Below are 20173 nucleotides of genomic sequence, written 5' to 3'. Positions count from 1 at the left end.
TCAAGATGGAGCCAAGACACGTTACGCTCTTCCGTCTTCTTTGTCCTCTTCACTTCTGGCTCGGCACTATCTTTCCTTGAAGGTATCCGGATGGGAATGCGGGTGTGCCCCAACACTCCCAACACTCGAGGGATGTGCCGGCCTTCCACCAGCCGCTCGTCATGTTCCAGCACTCCGGAGAGAGGGAAGAGGGCAGCCTCTGCCGCGTCACCTGTGGGGGAAACATCTACATCTTTATCAAAATGGCAGTTTTCTGCATTGTAACCAGAGTGGAATGGGTAGGACCAGACCCATAGTGGAAACCGGGACAATCTGGCGATTTCCCGGCGGGCCGACTGATAAATGCACCGCTGGGGGGGAATATTATCGCAATGATGATATGGTCCTGCTATTTTATCAGCCCTACCTAATGCCAGAACTTCCATTACAGCTGGAACACAAATTTACAGTACACCTGCACAAAGGTGTGAGAATATCCCGCTTCGGTGAGTTCTGTATAAAATCCACAGGCAGAGAAATATCGAATCTACCAAATGTAATTTTCCAAAGTCTGTTTGTGGCATTTCGCCATTCCGGCTCAACAACATTGCACAACAAAACCTTACCTCGGGGCCAGCGTATGTACTCGTCTCGCAGCGTGTTGACACACTTGCAGAAAAAAAAGAAAATGCGGTGGATGTTGCCTTTCTCCAAGCGGTAGAGGCGGGACAAAGTACGGTAGCTAACGCGGCTGGACAGCAGGGTGAGGCACAGCGGGACCGTCTGAGAGAGTGACAGGCGGGCACGGCCGGTCAACCGGTTTCGGGATTGGAAGTCCCGCAGTCGGGCAGTCACATACTGCGTGAGGGCGGATAATGGAGAAACATTAGCTCACATGGTGCTGTGATGTCATCCGTTTACGACGGGATACTGAGCTCGCTTGCTATGATATGCTGTGATGGCATGGCTCTCACCTTGACTGCCTCGTTGTCTTCCCGCAGCTCTTCGGACACTTCCTCCCGGGTACTGGAGGATGCAGTAGCGGCGTCATTTCTTGACGGAGATTCGCTCGTTCGTTTGACTTTGTGTATCAAGTCCGCTTCCAGCACGTCCTCCACGGCCTGGTCCAGTCGCTGGTCCAGCTCGACGGTGGACAGAGGCTGCCAGTCCCGCTCAACCAGGTCCAGGACGGCCCGGCCTGCCGCTAAAACACAGCCGTCGACGTCCATTTGCCCGGCTAGGGAACCCCGTCATTGATCTGTACTGTTAGCCAAGTAGCTAAATGCTAACGGATGTGGCGTTCGATGGCATAGGGAAACACGACCATCATTTCATCCCAATAAAAATTTGGCTGTGGTGTGTCCAGGGGCATTTCAACAACACTTCGGAAAATAGTAACTAAGTCCGTATGAGCTAAAACCCTTAGCTTTTAGGAACACTCGGGAAATAAGATCAGTCAAATTCATTTAAACAATCCCAGTAAACAATTGGACTGTGGTGTGTTCAGGGGCATTTCAGAAACACTGCGGAAAATAGCCCCGAGTTAAATCCGTATGGGCTGGAAGGCAGCCTTATCTTTTAGGAATACAGTACTCCGGAAATAAACGCCAGTAAATAAATTATGTAATCAACTGTAACGACCTGATCGATAAAAATTAGCGTTAGCAAATTACCCGAGTCAAAACTAACTTCAGATGCGTTTAATGACTCTTCGGGAATACATATCAAGAACAAGCCAAACCCAAACGACGTCGTTGTGAACAATGTTATAAGCAGACAAACGATGAGCAACGAGCATGAAATCAGGGAAGCGTGAGTATTTTTGTAAGAAACCATTATCTGTGACCTGTTCAGGGCCTTTGCAAAACACGAGTCAAATGTTTGAAGGTCAAAGAAGGGACAAACACCAATTTTAATTGCCAATCAATTCCAACTTTTAGAGGGTGGCCGAGCCTTAACAAGACACCATTATGCAAAATGCTTTTTCTTCAGATTTCTGCAGCTATCTCCACCATAAATATAATACACTGACTTTTCAAGTGTTTATTTCTTGTTTTGAGGGGGGGGAATCTGTATCTTAGTACTGTATTATAAACAAGCAAAACAAACTTTGATCTGTTAAGATTGTGGAGTAAACAATGGGGACCAAACAGAGAAAACAAGCATACATTTCTTTAAATATTTCGGCCTGATTAAATGTTATTAAAATGATCAATATACTTGTAGGAAATGTTCTCTATTACTTTTTGCTTGGAATGGCAAAAACAAACTATTTGGGCCAAAGAAAGGAGTGAAATCCTAACAGTTTGATCAATACGAACATAAAAGCGAAAAAAGGTCTCTCCTGCTAGACGCCGTCATTGAAGCCAGTAAAGTAACAAAAAAAAAGAAACTCACAGTGAAGTAAGGCAGCCCAACGACAGCTCAAAAATAATCAATTAAATAGGAGGTACAATGCTTGGTGTTGAGCGGGTGACAGTGTTGTGACCAGTCTGGGCTGTGACATTTTCTAGCATGCACACAAACGCACCGCTCGATCAAAGAACAACAACAACAACCCGTCATTTGCTTCTGTCCAGCTGCAGATCTTGTAGTCCTCTTCCCCAAATTCTCCCCGCTCCACCCCACCCCTGTGTATTTCCTGTGTCTACCCCCTTCCCTCACTGAACGGCTTGCTCATTGCCTGTGCTGCCCGAGTCCTGCGGCTTCATGACATCCGGGAGCTCAGGCGGGGTTGAGAATGGCTCCATCCTCAGCTGCTCGAATGAATCATCTGCTGGGAAGACAAGTTGAAACTCAAGACCACCATATACACACACACACACACACACACATCTGATGGAACAACAACACAAAGTTTTTTACCGCTAAGCCGGAAAGCTAAGCCTACGGTGCCGGGGGACTGAGGCCGTGCCGTCTGGTTGGTGAAGCCGCAATTCCCGAGCGTCTGCATGTCTTCCAGCTCCATGTCGTCCTGAACAACAAAAATAACACGAGTCAGCTGGTCCACATAACATTACATAACTATCAGTGTAGGGCAGAAAAGTGGCCCAAAAATGTTAGTAAACCCGTGCCCCGCTACCTTGGTAGCTTAGCCAAATGCAAAAGGTATCGCCACAATAAAATAGGCTTTAATGTATTGAAATTAATTCAGCCATTGTTGAGTGTGGTTCTCCACCATTTTGTATCAACAATAAAAAAAAAGAAAGTCATCTTCTGTCTTGGAGAGTTTACCTTGTAGAGCCTCTGGTCCTCAGGTGGCCTCTTGAGGATGCCTTCAACAATGCGCTTCAGCTCGTATACAGATGTGGACTCTTTGGCGTCAGTGAAGATGGTCGTCTTGTGACGCCGGATCATGAGGAACACATCCTGGCGGACACAAGACAAGAGATCTATCCTCATTTTCATGCGTTTTTCCCCCTTTGGCTTTCTCTTGACTCCACCACAATGCCATTACCAGGAAATGAAACTTACTGCGTAAAAGCGTTGAATGCAATTTGATTATGATCCTATACAATTGCAGTAACTGTCAGAGGCCAGCAGAGGCCAGTACTGCACTGCAAAGCTTCCTTTGTTAGTGCATGATAAAATAAAATACTCCGTTTTTAAATGAATTCAATATTCATTTCTATCATGTATTTTTCGAACAAATGACAAGCAATCTGCATTACAATAAACAAGATCAGAGATCTTCCACATAAATGTTTTGTTCTTCTATGTTGTTACCAAAAAAAGTGTGGCGCACACAAAAGTTCGTAAATCGAAGATGACTAAAAAAACTGCTTTTAGAGGTAAATAATAATAATTGTAAGAACAATACAAAGAAAAATGCAAGAAAAATAATTTGCCACATTGACTTTGAATTTTAAGGACACATTCCTGAAATATTACGAAGAAAAGCGTCCATATAACCAGTGGCTCACAAGATAGATTAGCAAATCTCGTAACATTTATATTTTAAAGTATATGAAAGTGTGATAATAGCATTAAAACCGAAACTAAGCATTTATCAAAGTTAACACTAGTTAGCTTAGCATGAAGCTAACGCCGTGTACTTGGCAACTTAGTAGGCACAATTTAACCAGTGGCAGCTGTTATATCGTATAATTTTATGAAACGTGACTATCAACACGAAAAGCGGATGGATTAACTATATATATACAGTATAGAGAGATAAGCCGTTGGGAGATGTTTCGAGGGCCAATCATGACGAGCTACATTGCTATATCTTAGCCCAACGTTGACACACATACAGAAGCCCAAGTTTCACGCAGCAATTATTCTCAAAATTCTTTTTTTCCAAAAGGCTCGACCCTGTTTTATGTAGCGTTAAATGACGAGCTACTGAATAATGTTAATAAAACAATGTTGATTTTGAAGGAAGGTGTTCCTAAACTGCCAACTTAAGCTAGTTATATTTGTTGTCATGGACTCATGGACGCTAGACGAAAAACGGCTTTCTACGCCAACACGCTAAAGTCTTGCTTTCATGATGCGTTATCACTGACGAGTGATTTATTAATACAGCCAAGTTGTCGATTATTAATAACTGTCTAACGTTGAGAAGCTATCAGCCCGTTAGCCAAACAAAGCCAGCCTTGTGGACGTAGTCTTGTTGGTGACACATTCGCTTTCCTCTCTGACGTGATTTTTAAAACACATCAAAAACATTCCCCACAGGACCAAAAGATTGTGATTTTGCCGTCGAAGCTATGTAACGTTACCAGCGTGTATCTTATGCACTCACCATGTCTAATGGTCGACTGCACAGTGAGAGCAGAAAAAAAGAGGAAAAAAACGCCTCAACTGCACAGCGACAGCTGATGCGGCGTTCAAATTATCAACTGGACTGTCGGAATTTCCAAAGTACCGCCTTGGCCGCGGGGCCTCTTCGTGAACGCTTCGCGTAGAAATCTCGGCGACTTTATGTATGTCAATTGGTATTCAAGCTATTACACATGAATGTTTACGGATCAATGTTAAATTAGTGTCATATGTATAAGAGCGAGCTCGTAGATGGTCCCGGCTCGTCATAAACGCAACCTACGCATTCATGGACACACTATGCGTCTAATGGAGGTTTCATTTCTGTGACGTCAGACATGCGCGTTTTCTTTCAGTGTGTGAATATTTGTCACGTGTCTAAACGTAGCAGCTCTATACCTCATTCATAGGTTTTTGAAAACATAATTGAAAATGCTGTATAACCACTTAGGCTTCGTTTCAAATAATGTAACTTATGGCGAAGTGCAGTTTTAAGTATGACCACAAGGTTACTGCGAGTTAACTATCCACAGAGCGGGACCATTCTCAGTTGTTTTACTTTGAAAAAAAGTGAATGACTCGAAACTTGTTTCAAAATACAAATTTTTATTTTTTTTAAGAGTGAGCATTATTTGTGCATTAATAAATACAACTCAAATATGTGTAATGGTTGATGCTCCATGTTGCACCAGGAAAGCACTTTCTTGGATCTGTGCATCTGTGTCCTGGGAAATAAGAGGAGACATTTTAAGATCATTTTAAGTCAAAGTTTACATATGAAAACTTACGGGCAGTTCGAGTGGAGAGTGGACGAGTTCAGAATCGCGGCAGCAGAGGAGCGCAAAAGGTCTTTCTTTGGTGTGAGAGTGTTCTTGGAAGCATAAAGTGAACACCTTGGCGGGAAGGAAGATGTCCCAGTCGGTTGCATGCTCATCCACCAGATCACTCACCATGCTTGGAGCCAACACAATACAAAAAAAAAAAGGTTTTATTTCCCCCCTCTTTACAATAGTGTTTAAAAACAGTGTAAAAATATATCCTCATCCAAGATGTATCAGTTCTTGATTTGTTCCTCAGATAATTGGGTTTTTTTCAGAGTAAAAAACAAAGAAAAAAAAAACTCCCTTCCCCACCAGAAAAATGCCTTAAACTTAAATAAACACCATTGTTAGAAAAATACTTGACTGAAAATATGAACTTTTCAAGTGATTGAGTACCAATAATGTGTCACCACAGACATTGCCACGGATGATACTTGAAAGGTATCACAATCTCATTTGCTTGTGTTGTGAATAATAATACAAACCTGTCAATCATATGCTGTGTGTTCAGATCAATGGCGCCGGTGTGCGGATGCTGAATTACGAGTGCCACACTGGTTGTCAGCTGTCTGGCAAGTTCTTGATTGATCTGACATCATTTACAATGTTATTTCTTTGCTTCATGTTCAAGATGTCACATGTTAATATCACTCACCTGCCCGATGACTTCGCAGGGCAGCCTAGACAGGATCCGCAGTGGTAAGCCAAAGTGACCAATGGCATCAGCGATGTGCTTGGCGACATGCGTGGGCAGATAGAACGGCACGGCCGCTGCCTCCACCCACTTGGAGTAGTAGTCGCTTAATGTCACCACGTATTTGTGCCCGTTGTACGTCAGCGGTAGAGGACCCCGTACGTCCAAACCTAGCCACTGCCACGCCGCCGTCACCTGACACCACCCAATCAAAGTCTATTTAAGAACATTTGGATCATTTTATATGATCCCTTGTTTAAAAAAAAAAACTCACCTCAATCACCTTTTCAGGATTTAGGCCATCCGTCTACGGCAGAGACGAAACATTTGTTTAAATGGCCTGTGAGCACTCCTATTAGTCAGAGTCAATGTATTGTTAGGGCACTGAATCGCCTTATCGAATTCTTGACTTGATTAGTAATCAATATTAAATGCCCTGGGAACAGTTAAAATGTACACTGCGAAAGACCTCTTCCAAGGCCTTTTCTCAATTGAAGAAAAGTTGCAAACAAACCTCCTTGGTGGAGGTTGTAAGCACATCTGTGTCGGGTGCCCACTGAACATCCTGCTGAGAACAAAATAAATATGCATAAAAACGAGAATAGTAGAAGTAGCAGTTGTGCTTGCTGTAGTTGTTGTCATAGCAGTAGTAGTAAAAGTAGTCGTGGTAGGAGTAGTAGTAGTGATGATATCATCATCATGTGCATCACCTGCTTGGCACAGTAATCCCCATGGAAGAAATGTGGCAAGGACGCGATCTTGACAAAGGTCGGGTCCATGATGATCCTCCACCTGACCGCCTCCTCCTGCACCTCCACATTCACGTCCACGTCCACTTCAGCATTCACAAATTCTTCTTCGTCACGCCTCGTGGTCATCGAGGGCATGCCCGAACTCGTCTGCCAGGCTTTGCTGCTCACTTGCTGCCATAGGCGAGACGAGGAAAAACAATGAATCCAAGTCTGTGAGCAGTGCACTTTTGATGAGGTAATGGTCAAGTTCACCTTTTTCTGTCGTACTCTTGAAGTGCTGGGTGTCTACAATGAGATGAGTCACACTATTTACTATATTAAAAACAGACTTTCCTCAAAAAATAAACTCATCACATTTAGTGGGGATACTTGTCAACTTGGCATTTATTTAATGTACAAAAATTCTATATTAGAACACAGAAAATGAAGATGCCAAAACTGCGAGTATGCGGGGGTCAACTGGAGTAATCATTTTTATCTACTTATTTATCAGTAGTAGGACGAGTAAAGTGCATCCATCTATCCATTCTCTACCGCTTATGTGGTGCAATTTTTTTCACACTTTAATTCACATTAAGACAATAATGTTTGTACATATTTGTACTGTACAAATGCCGTACTTAAAATAAATATATTGACCAAAAACAAATCATTGATGAATAGGTGTATAATTCATGCCCAGAGACCATTAGCATTATCAACAAACCTTGGTTTTGCTGGCTTCGTCTTGAGGAAGGAATATTGTGGGCACGGCATCTTCCCGAAGCTGAACACACTTGCCACTTCGGTCCAAGTGTTGCTCCTCAAAGTGTTTGCTACACAGCACAGAAAAGCGTGAAGGCGTCCAGTCCTTCCACTTCATATTGGCGAGCCATTTCTTCAGGCGTCGCTCGTTGCACAGTGGGAACCTACAAACACATTTGTCTTTGCAACCTAACTACAACTGGGTTTAAGGTGAAACCAGAAAAAAAGTGGGATGCCGAACTCACTTGAAATACTTCTCGTCGGTATCGTCGGAGTGTTCACACTCGTAAGCACATTTATAACGACCCATTTAGAACAAAACTACCACAGAAATGTTTATTGAAATCGTGTGTTTTGCTAGCACAATGTATCAAGTAGGCAAACGTAGCGTCGAATACATCCGCTTTTCAAATTAAGACTGTTGGAAGGATTCAGTCAACCCTGATTTCAAATAGATATATAAAACTGGCTGACAGGCCAGAACATTAGTCTTAGTATATAAATATATTTTACAATATACTTTGTTTTTTTACCTGACAGATATGCGGATTTATATATCTTAACCAAGTTCGTGGACAGGAAGCACCCTTGTGGCGGAAGTTGTAGTTACCTTTTTTTCTTCGTTTGTTTATTCAGGAGTGTTTCAGATTAAAAACGCCTCCTATGGGTCAAGCGCAGCCTGCCAGTGTATTTTTTTTTGTAGAGGCGAATTAACATTCAAACATACATTTCTTAAGGACACATTTAGTAAAAAATGATAATTAACAAATTTTTAACATTCGCCCTGGTTGTTTTAGGCCAATCTTAAAACGCGTCTGAAGGGTTTGGGGCACAAATTAAGCCACATGTCATTCACATTTATGGATTTACAATGCATCCATCATCCATCCATTATCTAAACAACTTTCTACACTGCTTTTATATTTAATTTCACACAAACACTTAAAAAAAGTTTTTTTTTTTTCCAGAAATAAAAAGACAAGGTTATGGACAGATTTACTTCATCTGTCTGACACACATATCTGTGCATGTTTTCATCTGATTTTAGGCTTCCACTCCAGTCTCCACTCATCCCAGTCCAGCAGTGTTCTAGTCACGTCCCACCCGGCAGCTTCCACACCTGTCAAACAAATCCATCGTTTTATCAAACACTCTAAACAGCAGCTGTTACAGATTCCCATGTCGACTCACCTTTGTGAAATCGGTCAAACTCAGTGTCTATCAAGATGTAACTCTTGTGCACCATTTCCCAGAAATCTTGATGTCGCCCTGATGGACTCAACCTATCACTGAGCCAAATAGCTTGACACATCGCTCTGATTTCATCTCGCGTGTGTGCGTGCGCTGACAAACACACCTGTACACAGCCTGGAAGTACAGAGAAACAAGATATATAAAATGCACCGAGGAAGGCCACTTTTTAGAAGGACTTTTTTGTACCATTTGTAATGCCTATTAGGAAGGGTGCGTCCTTTCTCATCAAAGCCAAACGGAACTGCTCCGGGCTAAGAAAAATATGTCAAATTGTTGTGTACAAACATTTAAAGTGGAATTTCCGACAGCCCAAAAGTGACACAAAAATATGCCCCACAACTCAAACAAATTTTTAGGGTTACCTTTGAACAACTTCCTGAAGCCTCACACCAAGTTTGATAGGTAATGTTTTCCTAAACTCTGGGGGAAAAAAATACATATATAATTATTACTTCCACAATTATCTGAAAATATAAAGCCAGCAGTCATGTTTCTTATACCCAAAAAGACAGGTTCCTCCCGATTGGTTTCGAGTGGCGTTGGGACATATCCGTCTCGCAGGAAATGTCGCAGCACGATGGCGAGCCGCGCCTCGTTTAATGTTTCCATGACTACTGAACGCACCGCCTTGTAGTTGGCGAACAAGTGGAGGGCGGTGAAGAGGAAGAACAGGCTGATGGTCAATCTGGGAAGTGGGAGGAAAAAAAAATGAATGTCTGAATTCGGATTACAACTGGTCACTTAGCACTTACCCCGGGTTGTCCGTGACGAGTGGAATGAGGATCAAACTGACCAGGAGTCCAGCCAGATTCACCAAAGTCTCCTGGAATTACATTTTGTTGGAATAAATATCAAATATTCAATGGGTTGTCTTTGTGCAAATTGCAACTGCAACTTCAAGAGTTTGTCTTCTTTTCGGGAAAATACAACATCAATGGTTCTCTTTTTCGAAAGGTCACCTTAGCTTTTTGTCTTCTTTGTCGGAAAGCATCGTTTGTAGTACACTTCCTACCTTCCTTGACCTATTCTGTGTTGGAACTCGGTGCTCTACCAGACACAAATGCCATTACTCAGAAATATTTAAAGGAATGTTCAAAGAACCTGACTGCCATCTTTGGCGGAGATGTCTGCCATGTTGTCTCGGCGAGCTTGATGGACAGTCAGAGCAGCTCTGGTGGCTCCGCCAGCCACACCGACCACTGACTGGAGAGAACACATTTCAACTATGAGTGAGAAAGAAGTTACAGTACGACAATTTCTGTATTGTAAAATACATCTGCTTTGTTCAGTGTAACCATGGCCACTATGAAAAAAAAATACATTTTTACACTCACAAATCGAACTAGCTGTGGTGAAATAGTGGCCTCAGTCATTTCATGTACACTACTTCTATTTGATTTACCTTGAAAATGCCCGACGTGCACACAATCAAGGTGAACCAAGCAGGAAAAAATGGGGCGAGTATTTCCACGAACATGGCAATGTCATTGAGAATATCTGCAAAAAGCCTTGACAAACATTGAGACAGGGTTACTCTGTGAAATAATTAATAAAAAACATTTTTGTACTAAGCATACCTCCATTTTTTGGCCTCAGAATCCAACTTGTTTCTGCAGGAATAACAACAAAACGTTTAAAGTTTTCACTGGATGGACAAATGTAGTTGGACGATCCTTTTAATCAGTCACGGAGAGGTTTGAGTATAGTCCTTGGTTGTATATTCTTCATCTTATCAACACGTTTGGGACAATTTCTTGCATTTTAGGTTACTAGTGCACACAGTAAGATCCATGAAAGGCATGCTTCGATAAATCTGGTGAGGAAAAAATCACCTTGGCGTGTAATGAAAGGGAGACTCGTTTGGAATGCCAAGACCAAATGTGGCCCATTACTCTGTCTAAAAGGCACAGTGCTGAGCTTTACCCTTTTAGCCAGGCGAAGACGATCCTTCCCAACATGCTGGTTCCATCTAAGAAAAAACATTACTATTGAAGGGTGTCAATATACAATAAGCATAACAATGTACATTCTATTTACCTCTTAGCAGCCAGGTGACTGTGGCCGCAGCCACTGTGGCTTCCTGGTTTCCCACACCGACACCTCTGAGTGACGCCTGGGTGGCCAGCGTTCCTGACAGAGAGCTGGAGAAGGCCTGAGGAGAATGATGTTGACCATTAGGGGTGGCAACTGACAAGAACGTAAAGATTCAGATTTCATTATCGATACTGAGGAAGGCGTGTTGATGGAGTTGAGGGGAGGGATTCTGCCAGATGCTCCCAACAAACCCTCACAATACGCTTGGGTCTGCCAGGTCGGACTTCCCCCATATTGCAATTGATCACATTAAAGAAATATGACCCAAAAAATGCTTTTTGATGCAATGAAACGGATTAATGGCATTTACATTCATTTCAATAAACACATTCATTTGAGATAGGAGTAATTTAAGTTTCAAGCATGGTCATTGAAAGAAATATTCTTTTTAAGTCAAGGCACTATCATACTGCACCTGCACAGTATCCCAAAACTGGTACTGCAAGTAGTCTCCACTCACGCTGTCAGGGTACCCTTGAGGCAGAAATACGCTCTGGAATATATGAACAATTACGAAGTCAAAGAAAATGTAATAAAACCTCAGATTCTTCGGAAGGTTTCCTTACTTTAAAAACACCAACAAAGGAGTTTCCTCTCGATTCAGCTTCCCTGCCGTCCCTTCTCCTCTCCAGGGCTCCGTCCTTTACTACATACTGCCAAGATTCGCCACTGCCGTACCTCTCGGTGGCTAAAAGAGCACCGCACTCCTCCATTTGTGCTTGATGCAGGAAACCCCTGAAATATCCAATTTTCGATCTGCAATTACTGTCGATATACCACAATCACATTTGGTTTGCTTAACACAATAATTCAAGTGGGTTATCTTTTACCAAGACACAATAAAATAGCATGTTTAATTTCTAAACATTTTGTTGAAGACTCTTAACAGCACAATAACGACACGTTAAAAAGATATCCTCCCACCTACTTCCTTACCTTGTTTTTTTCCGCCTTTTCATACTCGAGTAGCCCTGATTGGTGAATTGTAAAATGGGGGCGGGGATTTATGACGTATACTGCTGACCTGCCAATTCGGCAGTTCTCCTGCGCGTCCTTTCGAACATCTGGACACTGCCACATCTCTCCCTGGCTAATCTTGATATATTTCTGCTTTTATGAGGAAACAACGCTGCAATGATAGTAGTAATTGTAAAATAATATAACCTGACACATTTGCGTTGTATAAAATCAGGTCGATTTCTCTTGCTACACCCACTTCATATAAGTGTACAATATTAACAAGGCACGATTACTTACTATTTTACTATCCTGTATTATTTGAATATTTAAGATGAATTACAGTATTTTACGGTAAAAGGTGTTTTTCATCCGCCTCGCTTCGTTAAATACCGTTCACCCTCCCAAATCGTCCTAATTGGTGCATTGGAAGCTGCGGCGAGTCTTTGGCGACGTCATTAAACGGAAGCCACCAACCGATTATGAATAAATGAGCAAAAATAAATGAAAACACGTATGAATGTAGAACATGGTTTAATACATAGAAAATAGACAATAAATACAAACTGAGTTTATAAATGGAGCAATACAATTTATTATTAGCGCAAATTCCATAGGACCTAATGCAGAAAAACAGCCTACAACTTGACCACTTTGCTATCTGACATTTTAGCTGGATATATTTATATGTATGTACACTTTTTCCCCCCTTGTCTAGTAATGGCATGCTACAAGGACACGATCTCGACGTGTGGAACGACATGAGAGAACAAAAGTCAATTTTCCGGCACAGGCCAGGACGTGATGAAATGAGCAAATGAGTTTACAAAGAAATGGACCAAGTCTGGAGTTGCTGCTGTCCATGGAACGGGTGAAAGTGGCGACACTTGCACCACCTGTAGAAGAACCCGGTAGAATCTGTATTCCGTCTTCGCAACACAAACAAACAAAAATATGAACATCATCTCACACACATCTTAGTTCCAAGCACTACGATACCAAGGAATATCAGGGACACACTGAAAAGGAACATTATTAATACCACCAGATTAAAAGTCATAGATTTTCTAGGATGGAAAAATCTAGTTTTGAGAAAACAGTTGCATTTCCCACGAAGAAAAAATATTTACAAGAAAACAATATATAGCTAGAAAGAAATTGAAATATTAAAGAAAACCTGATATTTTCAAAAAAGGCAGTTTTTAAAATCACACTTGAGGAAATAAGTCTGAGATTTTCTTTCGAAGATAAAAGATATATCTGACAAAGTCAAATATGCTGGCCCATCACATAGTAATATTAACTACATTTTCTGATGATTGGAAAGAGAGTTGCCTGTTAAATTTTATGTTTAATGAATTAAGTTTTTTTTTTTAATATTACACTTCTCAATGACAAATTCCGTGAAAAAAAATGATTTCTTTTTTTTCTTCGTTTTTTTTTTCCCCCTCTCAAAAATGACAGATTTTCTGCTGGAAAATGTTAACAAATCTTCTAAAAGATACTTTTTTTAAAATGGAAATTTTTCCATCCTAAATCTCGTGGCGCAATTATTCCTTTTCGTGTCAGTGTGGAACTGTAGCTCCTCAGGACAAAAGATGTCTGTCTACCTGGAGAGCAGAATAAATAGAGCTGGAACACACTGGGGAGAAGAAGGCAAAGAAGACAAAGAAGAAGAAGAAAAATGGTATCACAGACAAAAAAAAAAAGCCAGGCTTATTGCGGAGTACAGTACAGCCACTCGAAACAGTTCACTCAGAGTCCACTGGAAGAAGCAGGGAGGAAAAAGCCCTCCTTCCCATTCAGACGCGTAGGATCTCCAGACAATTGTTGTAGCAGATGGCGATCCAGTCGGGCTGCGTGGAGGCCCACTGCACATTGTTGATCTCGCCCTCGGCCGTGTATGCCAGGATGGGGTCCTCGATGGCTCGCGGCATCTGCTGGATGTCCCAGATCAGTGCCTGGTGGTCGTCGGCTACCGCGGGAGGGGAAAAAAAAGAAAGGGGGAAAAAACAAAAACAAACGAGAGGTAGAATACATGTTTTTTTCCAAACATATGTGCAAACTCGTGACTTGGTGAAGCAGCGTGTGGTTCAGGGTTATTCTTGTAACTGACATCGGACACACATGTAGACTCAGCAGCCATAGATAGACACACACGATCCTACACATCCATAGCAAACACACTCCCATACACTGCACACATATGAACAAGTGGAGACTCACTCACACACACACACAATCTTTCTTCTTTCAAGGAATAAATCAGTCAGACAAAAAAAAAAAAAAAAACATGGTGTGTGATTTACCTGCGGTGCAGATGTGACATGAGGAGTGCGGCGCCCAGGCAATGCCATTGACACAGGCGCGATGGTTGTTGAGGCGAGCCACCGGCGTGCACGGCACACGCACATCGAGGATCACAACCTTGTACGCACAAACCGCAACGAGACTTGTCAGAGGCACACTGGTGTCAAGAGTGAAGGGTAATGAATTTAACTATCAAAGGCAATTTAGTTTTCAATGATGTCAGCATGTTTTTGTCAACATCAAAAGCCGATATAGTCCTAAAAGATCCGAACACGTTTTTCAAACAATTTAATTTTCAATCCAGTTAATACAAATGGTTCTGATGCCAGGTAATTTGCGCTGCTGAACGTGTTTGTTTAGAGTATAAGACTGACCTCCATGCCATCCATGGCCATGGTAGCCAGGTAGTTGGGGTCTTGCTTGTTCCAGCAGAGGCGCAGCAGCGGGTGGTGCTGGGGATCCTCATAGATGATGGTGCTGTGCTCCAGGTGCCGCAGGTCAAACATGCGCACCGAGCCGTCGGCGCCCACCGAGGCGAACATGTCGCGACCGCCGCCCGCCCGGCTGAAGGCGATGTCATACACCTGTGGGGAGGGGAATCACATGAAAACACTTGAGCTGGCCATTATGGCCTTAAAATAAAGTCTCTTTTTTTTCCTTTTACAAAAATCAAATCTCCAATTTTAAAGGAGGAATCACATTAGCAGTCATACGACGGGTGGGAAAAGTCACAAAGTTGACCGTGCTTTTTTTTGTAAACTAGCTCCGTTATGTTCGCAGCGATGTTTTTTGGCGCAAGAGTGCACATCAGCAACAAAACGCTTAGAATTAAAGAAGCACGCAAAAAAAAAAAAAAAAAATGGATGAATGGTTTCTTCAAATGGATTCACTGCCCAGCCGAGATCACACTAACCTCTTTGTCATGGGCGATGAGCTGCGTTTTGACGTGCCCTGACACCAGATTGACGCGGCCAAGAACCTGCCCTGTCTCCAGGCCCCAGATGGTGCAGGTGGTGTCAATGCTTGATGTGCCTGCACAGGGGGTAGGACACATCTCATTTCGGCAAGACAGCCCCTGAGATTATTCTTCTTCTTCTTACCCAGCAGGTTAGGGTCCACCTCGTTCCAGTCGAAGGACGTAAGCGGTGCACAGAAGTCTGAGTTCTTGTTGTTGTTTAGCAAACATTCAAGACGCGTTTCCGTGTCACTGACCTGCAATGTGGAGGACATTTTCAGTACTTGTTACTTCTTCTCCAAAAGAAAATGCACTAGATAAGGGTCGGAGAAGTACAACCCACTCTGTTCTGTATTCCAGTCAACGAGCATTTGCGCCAAAAAAAGTTTGATTGTTTAAGTTTCTTACCACACATTTCTATTCTATTTATTTATTGTTAGTTTTGTTTTTAAATAATCTACTTGAACCAATTTGTTAATATTGTAAAAGATAAACCAATATGCTAGCTAAACTTTTATTAGATTTCTTTTTTTTTTTTTGCATGGAGTACCATTTCCTGTTGTATGGTTGTCATCACGTTTATGTCAGTGATACATAAACACAAACAGACAAAGGGGGGAAAAAAGCACGTGAGTTCACCCAACGCACCCTCCAGATGCGCAGGTAGTCCCCGCTGGTGGCCAACAGGTCCGGGTAGACCCCCTTAGTATCTGGGATCCACATGATCTTGGTGGTGGGGTACGGGTGGTCAAACGTGTTCCTGCACACGAACTCTGAGCTCTCTTCTTCGAGACCCACCAGCTGGACCTAAACGCAGACACATAAACCAGAGCCAAGCGAAAGCGTTTGTCCGGCCTCACGCTCCAGTTCATTGCGTAGACCGTCCATGGCGCCTCGTATTTGTAGATTTCTTTTCTCTTTCCGTGCAGCGACATCCTAGCTGAGCGGAGCTAACAAGTTCGCGTTAGCTAACCGCGAATAAGTCTCCCCTCGGGAAGCGACCGCGACCACTTTTGTTCAACCCGTAAGAATAATTAATAGAAATTGTAGTGGTAGTCGCCGTCGCGTCGCGAAAACGCTAATGTAATGCAATACCACGGCCACTTTAGTCAACAAAGCGTGCCAGCCATAGCTCGTTCAGAACGACAAAGCTTTGTCAGGCTAGCGGACTACTAGGTTGCGACTTCCGTTTACGTCTTTCAAATTACGAGCTATATTTTGGGAAACATTCAATAGTTCTTTCACATCAACAATCATTTTGAACATTTAAATATTATTGACACCCGAGTGGATTTTACTCTAATTTATAATTAGGGCTGCTCACCATTGATTTCAAAATAAAACATTTCAGCCATGTCTCTACGAATTCCTTTCAAACCAACAACAAATAAAGCCATGCTACTAATACATTTTATAACATCGTAAATATGTACTATACACATAGGTAAGAGTAATTATTAATCATCATTACTTGGAAGAAAATCTTGAGTTTTCTTTCTGTTTTGTATATCGTCTCCTAATTGAAAACTTTGCCACGTAAATGATCTTTCAGGAGTTTCATTTTAATACGATTGGATTTTATACGGTGCTACTTAAAAACTTTGAAACAGCCTGTTCCGATGTTGATTTGAAGTTAAAATAAACGTCTAGATATGAACATGTGCCCTGCGACTAACTGGCGACCTCGGTCAGGGTGGAGTACCCCCCTTCGGCCCGAAGTCAGCTGGGGTTGGCTCTAGTAAGACCCGCAACCCTCTTTCAGGATAAGCAATGTTGAAAAAGGATGAAGGATAGATATGAACATATTTATGCTGTCTCGCCATTGGGAAGTCCAACGTCAGCTCGCGTTGCGGTCATGCCCAAACTCTCGCGTTGACAAAGGAAGTCTCGCCGCCTTAGTTTTACTTTGAGAGGTTAAATCCGTGTCAAGCTTCCTCCAGCCACCCGTTGCAGTAAATGAGAATATTTGGGGACTGTTTGAGAGCAGATATCGTAACGCGAATCCAACAGGAAGGGTCCGGTAAGCTGGTAGAATTCTTGTACTTGAATCTGTTCAATAAGTGTTATGGTGTCACTTTTCATTTGTGAGCTCGGGCTTGTGGTCGCTAGTTAGCATGCTAGCGGCAGAGCTGGTTCGTAAGAAAGTGATAGGGGGGATGGTAGGGTGCAGGGGTCTGATTACGTGTGGGCTGAGGTATTCAATCCCACAAAAACTGACAGGTGTCCAAGGTGAAATTGCGCATATAAGCAACGCTACAGTTTTATTAGCTGTATTATGACAACGTGTCTTCGTCGAATACGTTGCTAAGGTGGCGTTTGCGACACAGTTTGATCTTGAAGAGTCTACTAAGGTAGCTAATTAAAAAGTCTTGTACTCTAATTTCCTCCATTGAATGACAAAACAAATTGGTGGGGTTGTTAACAAGTCCTGATCAAATGTATTTCAGGATGACAGGAGAAAGATGATAAACCTTGGATGATTACATCACTTTTCCCTTTCTTGTTTGGTGGAAATCCTGCACAGGCTCCACCATGCGACATTTATCTATCCTGCTGCTCCCACTGTTCCTCCTGCTCCTGGCCTTCCCAGTCTCCGGTGGACGCTACAATGATGACTTTGATGATGGCGAGGACCTGGCTGACTTCGACGACAACGACTTTGCCGAATTTGAGGATATGAGCGATGATGCAGTGCCCGAGGCTGGCACCGCCCCGCCACCTGCTCGGGGCAGCCCTTCTTTGCGGCCTGACGAAGACGAGGATGAAAACGAGGCCACAGTGGAGTTGGAGGATGGCCAAGATGGTTTTGATGACTCGGATGCCCAAGTAGGATTCACTTGTGAGAGTACAGTAGTGTGTACGTGTGTGGCGAGGGGAGTAGAGTAGGAGTATGTTTTTAAAAAGTTATCTGACGGTGGTTGCGTGCTTGTGGGGAGGCGGGGCTGTAATATATTGCTGTTTATGGTTACTTAAATTTTGATACAAATAGGTTTCAGAAATTATGTTTAATGCAAATTTCTGATATGTTTTCCTCAGGATCAGGACATTTACAGTAAATATGACCAGGAGGAGTTTGAGGGTATTGGCGACATGGAGAAGACTGGGCACCCCATGAAAGACCCCCTCATAATCCATACGGTAAATCTGATTTAACTCTTAAAGCCTCTCTTTAGATTATTGCCGTCACTTGTCTTTCTTTTGCCTGCACAGTATAGTTATCAGATGCATCCTGAATATTCAAAACTAGGCCAAAGTTTAGTTGTTGTTTTTTTAACACTCCTTAACATTGTTTAAAGCAAGGCATTATGAACTTAAGAATTGTCTTTAAACAAATAAAGCATGATTAAAGTATTAATTTTCATGTTTACAGCAAGATCTCTAAAAATCCTTTTTGAACTGCCAGGCATGTTTTCAAAGGTTCTCTACTGTTTAAAGAAAAGTCAAATTAAATTTTCTGTGCACCCGCAAACGCTCCCTAAAAGGTTCAAGATCTTGTTTTTTGTTGTTGTTGTTTTTAAATAACATTCCCTATTGTTTAAACAGGACGTCAGGTCAAATATTGTTTATAACATTATTTGTTTGCCCCGACTAGTCTAAACACAACATTCTGTTTATTATTGCGTTTGTAGAATATGAGTTAAGCAGCAAAATCCACCAGTTTTTATTTATCTTGTCCCTGCATCCCCCCAATAGAAACTTGTTGTTTGCTTGTGTTCAGGTTCCAGCCCATCTTCAGAACAGCTGGGAGAGCTACTACATGGAGATCTTGATGGTGACGGGCCTGCTGGCCTACATCATGAACTACATCATCGGCAAGAACAAGAACAGCCGCCTGGCTCAGTCCTGGTTCAACTCTCACAGAGAGCTGCTAGAGAGCAACTTTGCTCTTGTCGGTGAGTTGCCCGTGGTCACCATTTTTTTTATTATTATTATTATTTATTTTTATGATGATGCAACAACAACTGGAAATGGATGATTGTGCACACAGGTGACGACGGCACCAGCAAAGACGCAGTGAGTACGGGAAAGCTCAATCAGGAAAATGAACACATCTACAACTTGTGGTGCTCTGGACGTGTCTGTTGTGAGGGAATGCTCATACAGCTCAAGGTAAAGGACCAGGGTGTGCGTGCGTGTGTGTGGTACTGTGTATGGGTTTGTGTGGTAGTTTGGTGTGTATTAGTATTTTAGTTTGGAAGGGTAAGTATCGTACTTCAGTGGGAGGGTAGTGTGTGTGTAGAGTTAGTATTGTGTATATGGAAGGGGGTAATATTTAAGCCAGGTTTCGCGTGGGTCTGAATTGGGTGGAGTACTGTAGTGTTTGCGGGGGTGTTAGTGTAGTGCGTGGGGAGGTAGTATTGTGGGTGCGCGGCTAGTGAGGCGTGTGTGGTGGATAATGTGTTTTTGTGTATGTGTTCACATTTAATGGTGCATGTTTATGCGTTTGCAGTTCCTGAAGAGACAGGACCTGCTCAATGTTCTGGCCAGGATGATGAGGCCCACCTGTGACCAAGTGGTTGGTATCAAGTCAACAGCAGTGTTAACACATTCCCATAATATCCGCTACGTGTAGCGAGAAAGCGCACATAGTTGTGTTGTTGTCAAATACACTGGCCAAGATGGTTTTGATGACTCGGATGCCCAAGTAGGATTCACTTGTGAGAGTACAGTAGTGTGTACGTGTGTGGCGAGGGGAGTAGAGTAGGAGTATGTTTTTAAAAAGTTATCTGACGGTGGTTGCGTGCTTGTGGGGAGGCGGGGCTGTAATATATTGCTGTTTATGGTTACTTAAATTTTGATACAAATAGGGTTCAGAAATTATGTTTAATGCAAATCTCTGATATGTTTT

The 20173-nt window shown here is 42.5% G+C and overlaps 6 protein-coding genes across 9 annotated transcripts in view; 1 reads left to right on the top strand and 5 right to left on the bottom strand.

Moving 5' to 3' along the window:
- The window catches only part of LOC109531886 (uncharacterized), a 4785-nt gene extending 3531 nt beyond the window's left edge, over positions 1-1254 (bottom strand). Inside the window, exons 1-2 of the mRNA XM_019896420.1 lie at positions 954-1254; positions 606-837 (exon numbers count right to left, since the gene is read on the bottom strand). Of these exons, the coding sequence (XP_019751979.1) occupies positions 606-837; positions 954-1208 (487 nt within the window). The 5' untranslated portion in view covers positions 1209-1254. The remainder of the gene's footprint in view (positions 1-605; positions 838-953) is intronic.
- A 605-nt stretch (positions 1255-1859) lies between these two features.
- LOC109531923 (transcription elongation factor B polypeptide 2-like) lies at positions 1860-4994 on the bottom strand. 2 transcript variants are annotated; one of them, XM_019896464.1, is made up of 4 exons: positions 4727-4994; positions 3214-3348; positions 2845-2953; positions 1860-2755 (listed from the first exon to the last, which is right to left on the bottom strand). In XM_019896464.1, the coding sequence occupies exons 1-4, from the start codon at positions 4727-4729 to the stop codon at positions 2640-2642; spliced, it is 363 nt and encodes a 120-aa protein (XP_019752023.1). In that variant the 5' UTR covers positions 4730-4994; the 3' UTR covers positions 1860-2639. The 2 variants fall into 2 exon arrangements, with proteins under 2 accessions (XP_019752023.1, XP_019752030.1); XM_019896471.1 differs by having other exon boundaries at positions 1860-2752; positions 4727-4973.
- A 334-nt stretch (positions 4995-5328) lies between these two features.
- Positions 5329-8112, bottom strand: LOC109531864 (uncharacterized). Of its 3 annotated transcripts, none has more exons than XM_019896399.1 (10): positions 8000-8112; positions 7717-7918; positions 7263-7295; positions 6969-7181; positions 6773-6826; positions 6533-6565; positions 6220-6453; positions 6050-6153; positions 5532-5697; positions 5329-5468 (listed from the first exon to the last, which is right to left on the bottom strand). In XM_019896399.1, exons 1-10 carry the CDS (start codon positions 8062-8064, stop codon positions 5397-5399), a joined length of 1176 nt encoding a protein of 391 aa, XP_019751958.1. In that variant the 5' UTR covers positions 8065-8112; the 3' UTR covers positions 5329-5396. The 3 variants fall into 3 exon arrangements, with proteins under 3 accessions (XP_019751958.1, XP_019751964.1, XP_019751972.1); XM_019896405.1 differs by having other exon boundaries at positions 6773-6823; XM_019896413.1 differs by lacking the exon at positions 8000-8112 and having other exon boundaries at positions 6969-7183; positions 7264-7295; positions 7717-7886.
- Positions 8077-12033, bottom strand: rusf1 (RUS family member 1). Its single transcript, XM_019896385.1, has 13 exons — positions 11669-12033; positions 11518-11595; positions 11046-11160; positions 10932-10977; positions 10586-10618; positions 10411-10516; positions 10110-10211; positions 9761-9831; positions 9509-9693; positions 9371-9428; positions 9195-9259; positions 8946-9122; positions 8077-8874 (listed from the first exon to the last, which is right to left on the bottom strand). The coding sequence occupies exons 1-13, from the start codon at positions 11813-11815 to the stop codon at positions 8789-8791; spliced, it is 1269 nt and encodes a 422-aa protein (XP_019751944.1). The 5' UTR covers positions 11816-12033; the 3' UTR covers positions 8077-8788.
- A 543-nt stretch (positions 12034-12576) lies between these two features.
- On the bottom strand, positions 12577-16489 carry dcaf7 (ddb1 and cul4 associated factor 7). The gene is given in 7 exon segments (XM_019855780.1): positions 12577-14034; positions 14369-14486; positions 14744-14953; positions 15283-15401; positions 15470-15581; positions 15973-16133; positions 16136-16489. Coding segments are annotated over 7 exon segments (1017 nt in total). The 5' UTR covers positions 16260-16489; the 3' UTR covers positions 12577-13861.
- Positions 16490-17134: 645 nt separating this feature from the next.
- Positions 17135-20173, top strand: part of ccdc47 (coiled-coil domain containing 47) — a 9119-nt gene continuing 6080 nt past the window's right edge. Inside the window, exons 1-6 of the mRNA XM_019896070.1 lie at positions 17135-17344; positions 17849-18150; positions 18361-18462; positions 19043-19217; positions 19313-19434; positions 19775-19840. Coding sequence (XP_019751629.1) covers positions 17281-17344; positions 17849-18150; positions 18361-18462; positions 19043-19217; positions 19313-19434; positions 19775-19840 — 831 coding nt within the window. The 5' untranslated portion in view covers positions 17135-17280. The remainder of the gene's footprint in view (positions 17345-17848; positions 18151-18360; positions 18463-19042; positions 19218-19312; positions 19435-19774; positions 19841-20173) is intronic.

Source organism: Hippocampus comes, unplaced genomic scaffold (assembly GCF_001891065.2).
Source record: "Hippocampus comes isolate QL1 unplaced genomic scaffold, H_comes_QL1_v1.1 scaffold10, whole genome shotgun sequence".
In the NCBI taxonomy this organism is placed as follows: Eukaryota; Metazoa; Chordata; class Actinopteri; order Syngnathiformes; family Syngnathidae; genus Hippocampus; species Hippocampus comes.
Note: the sequence above shows the minus strand (reverse complement) of the source record. Positions and strands in the feature narration are given on the sequence as shown.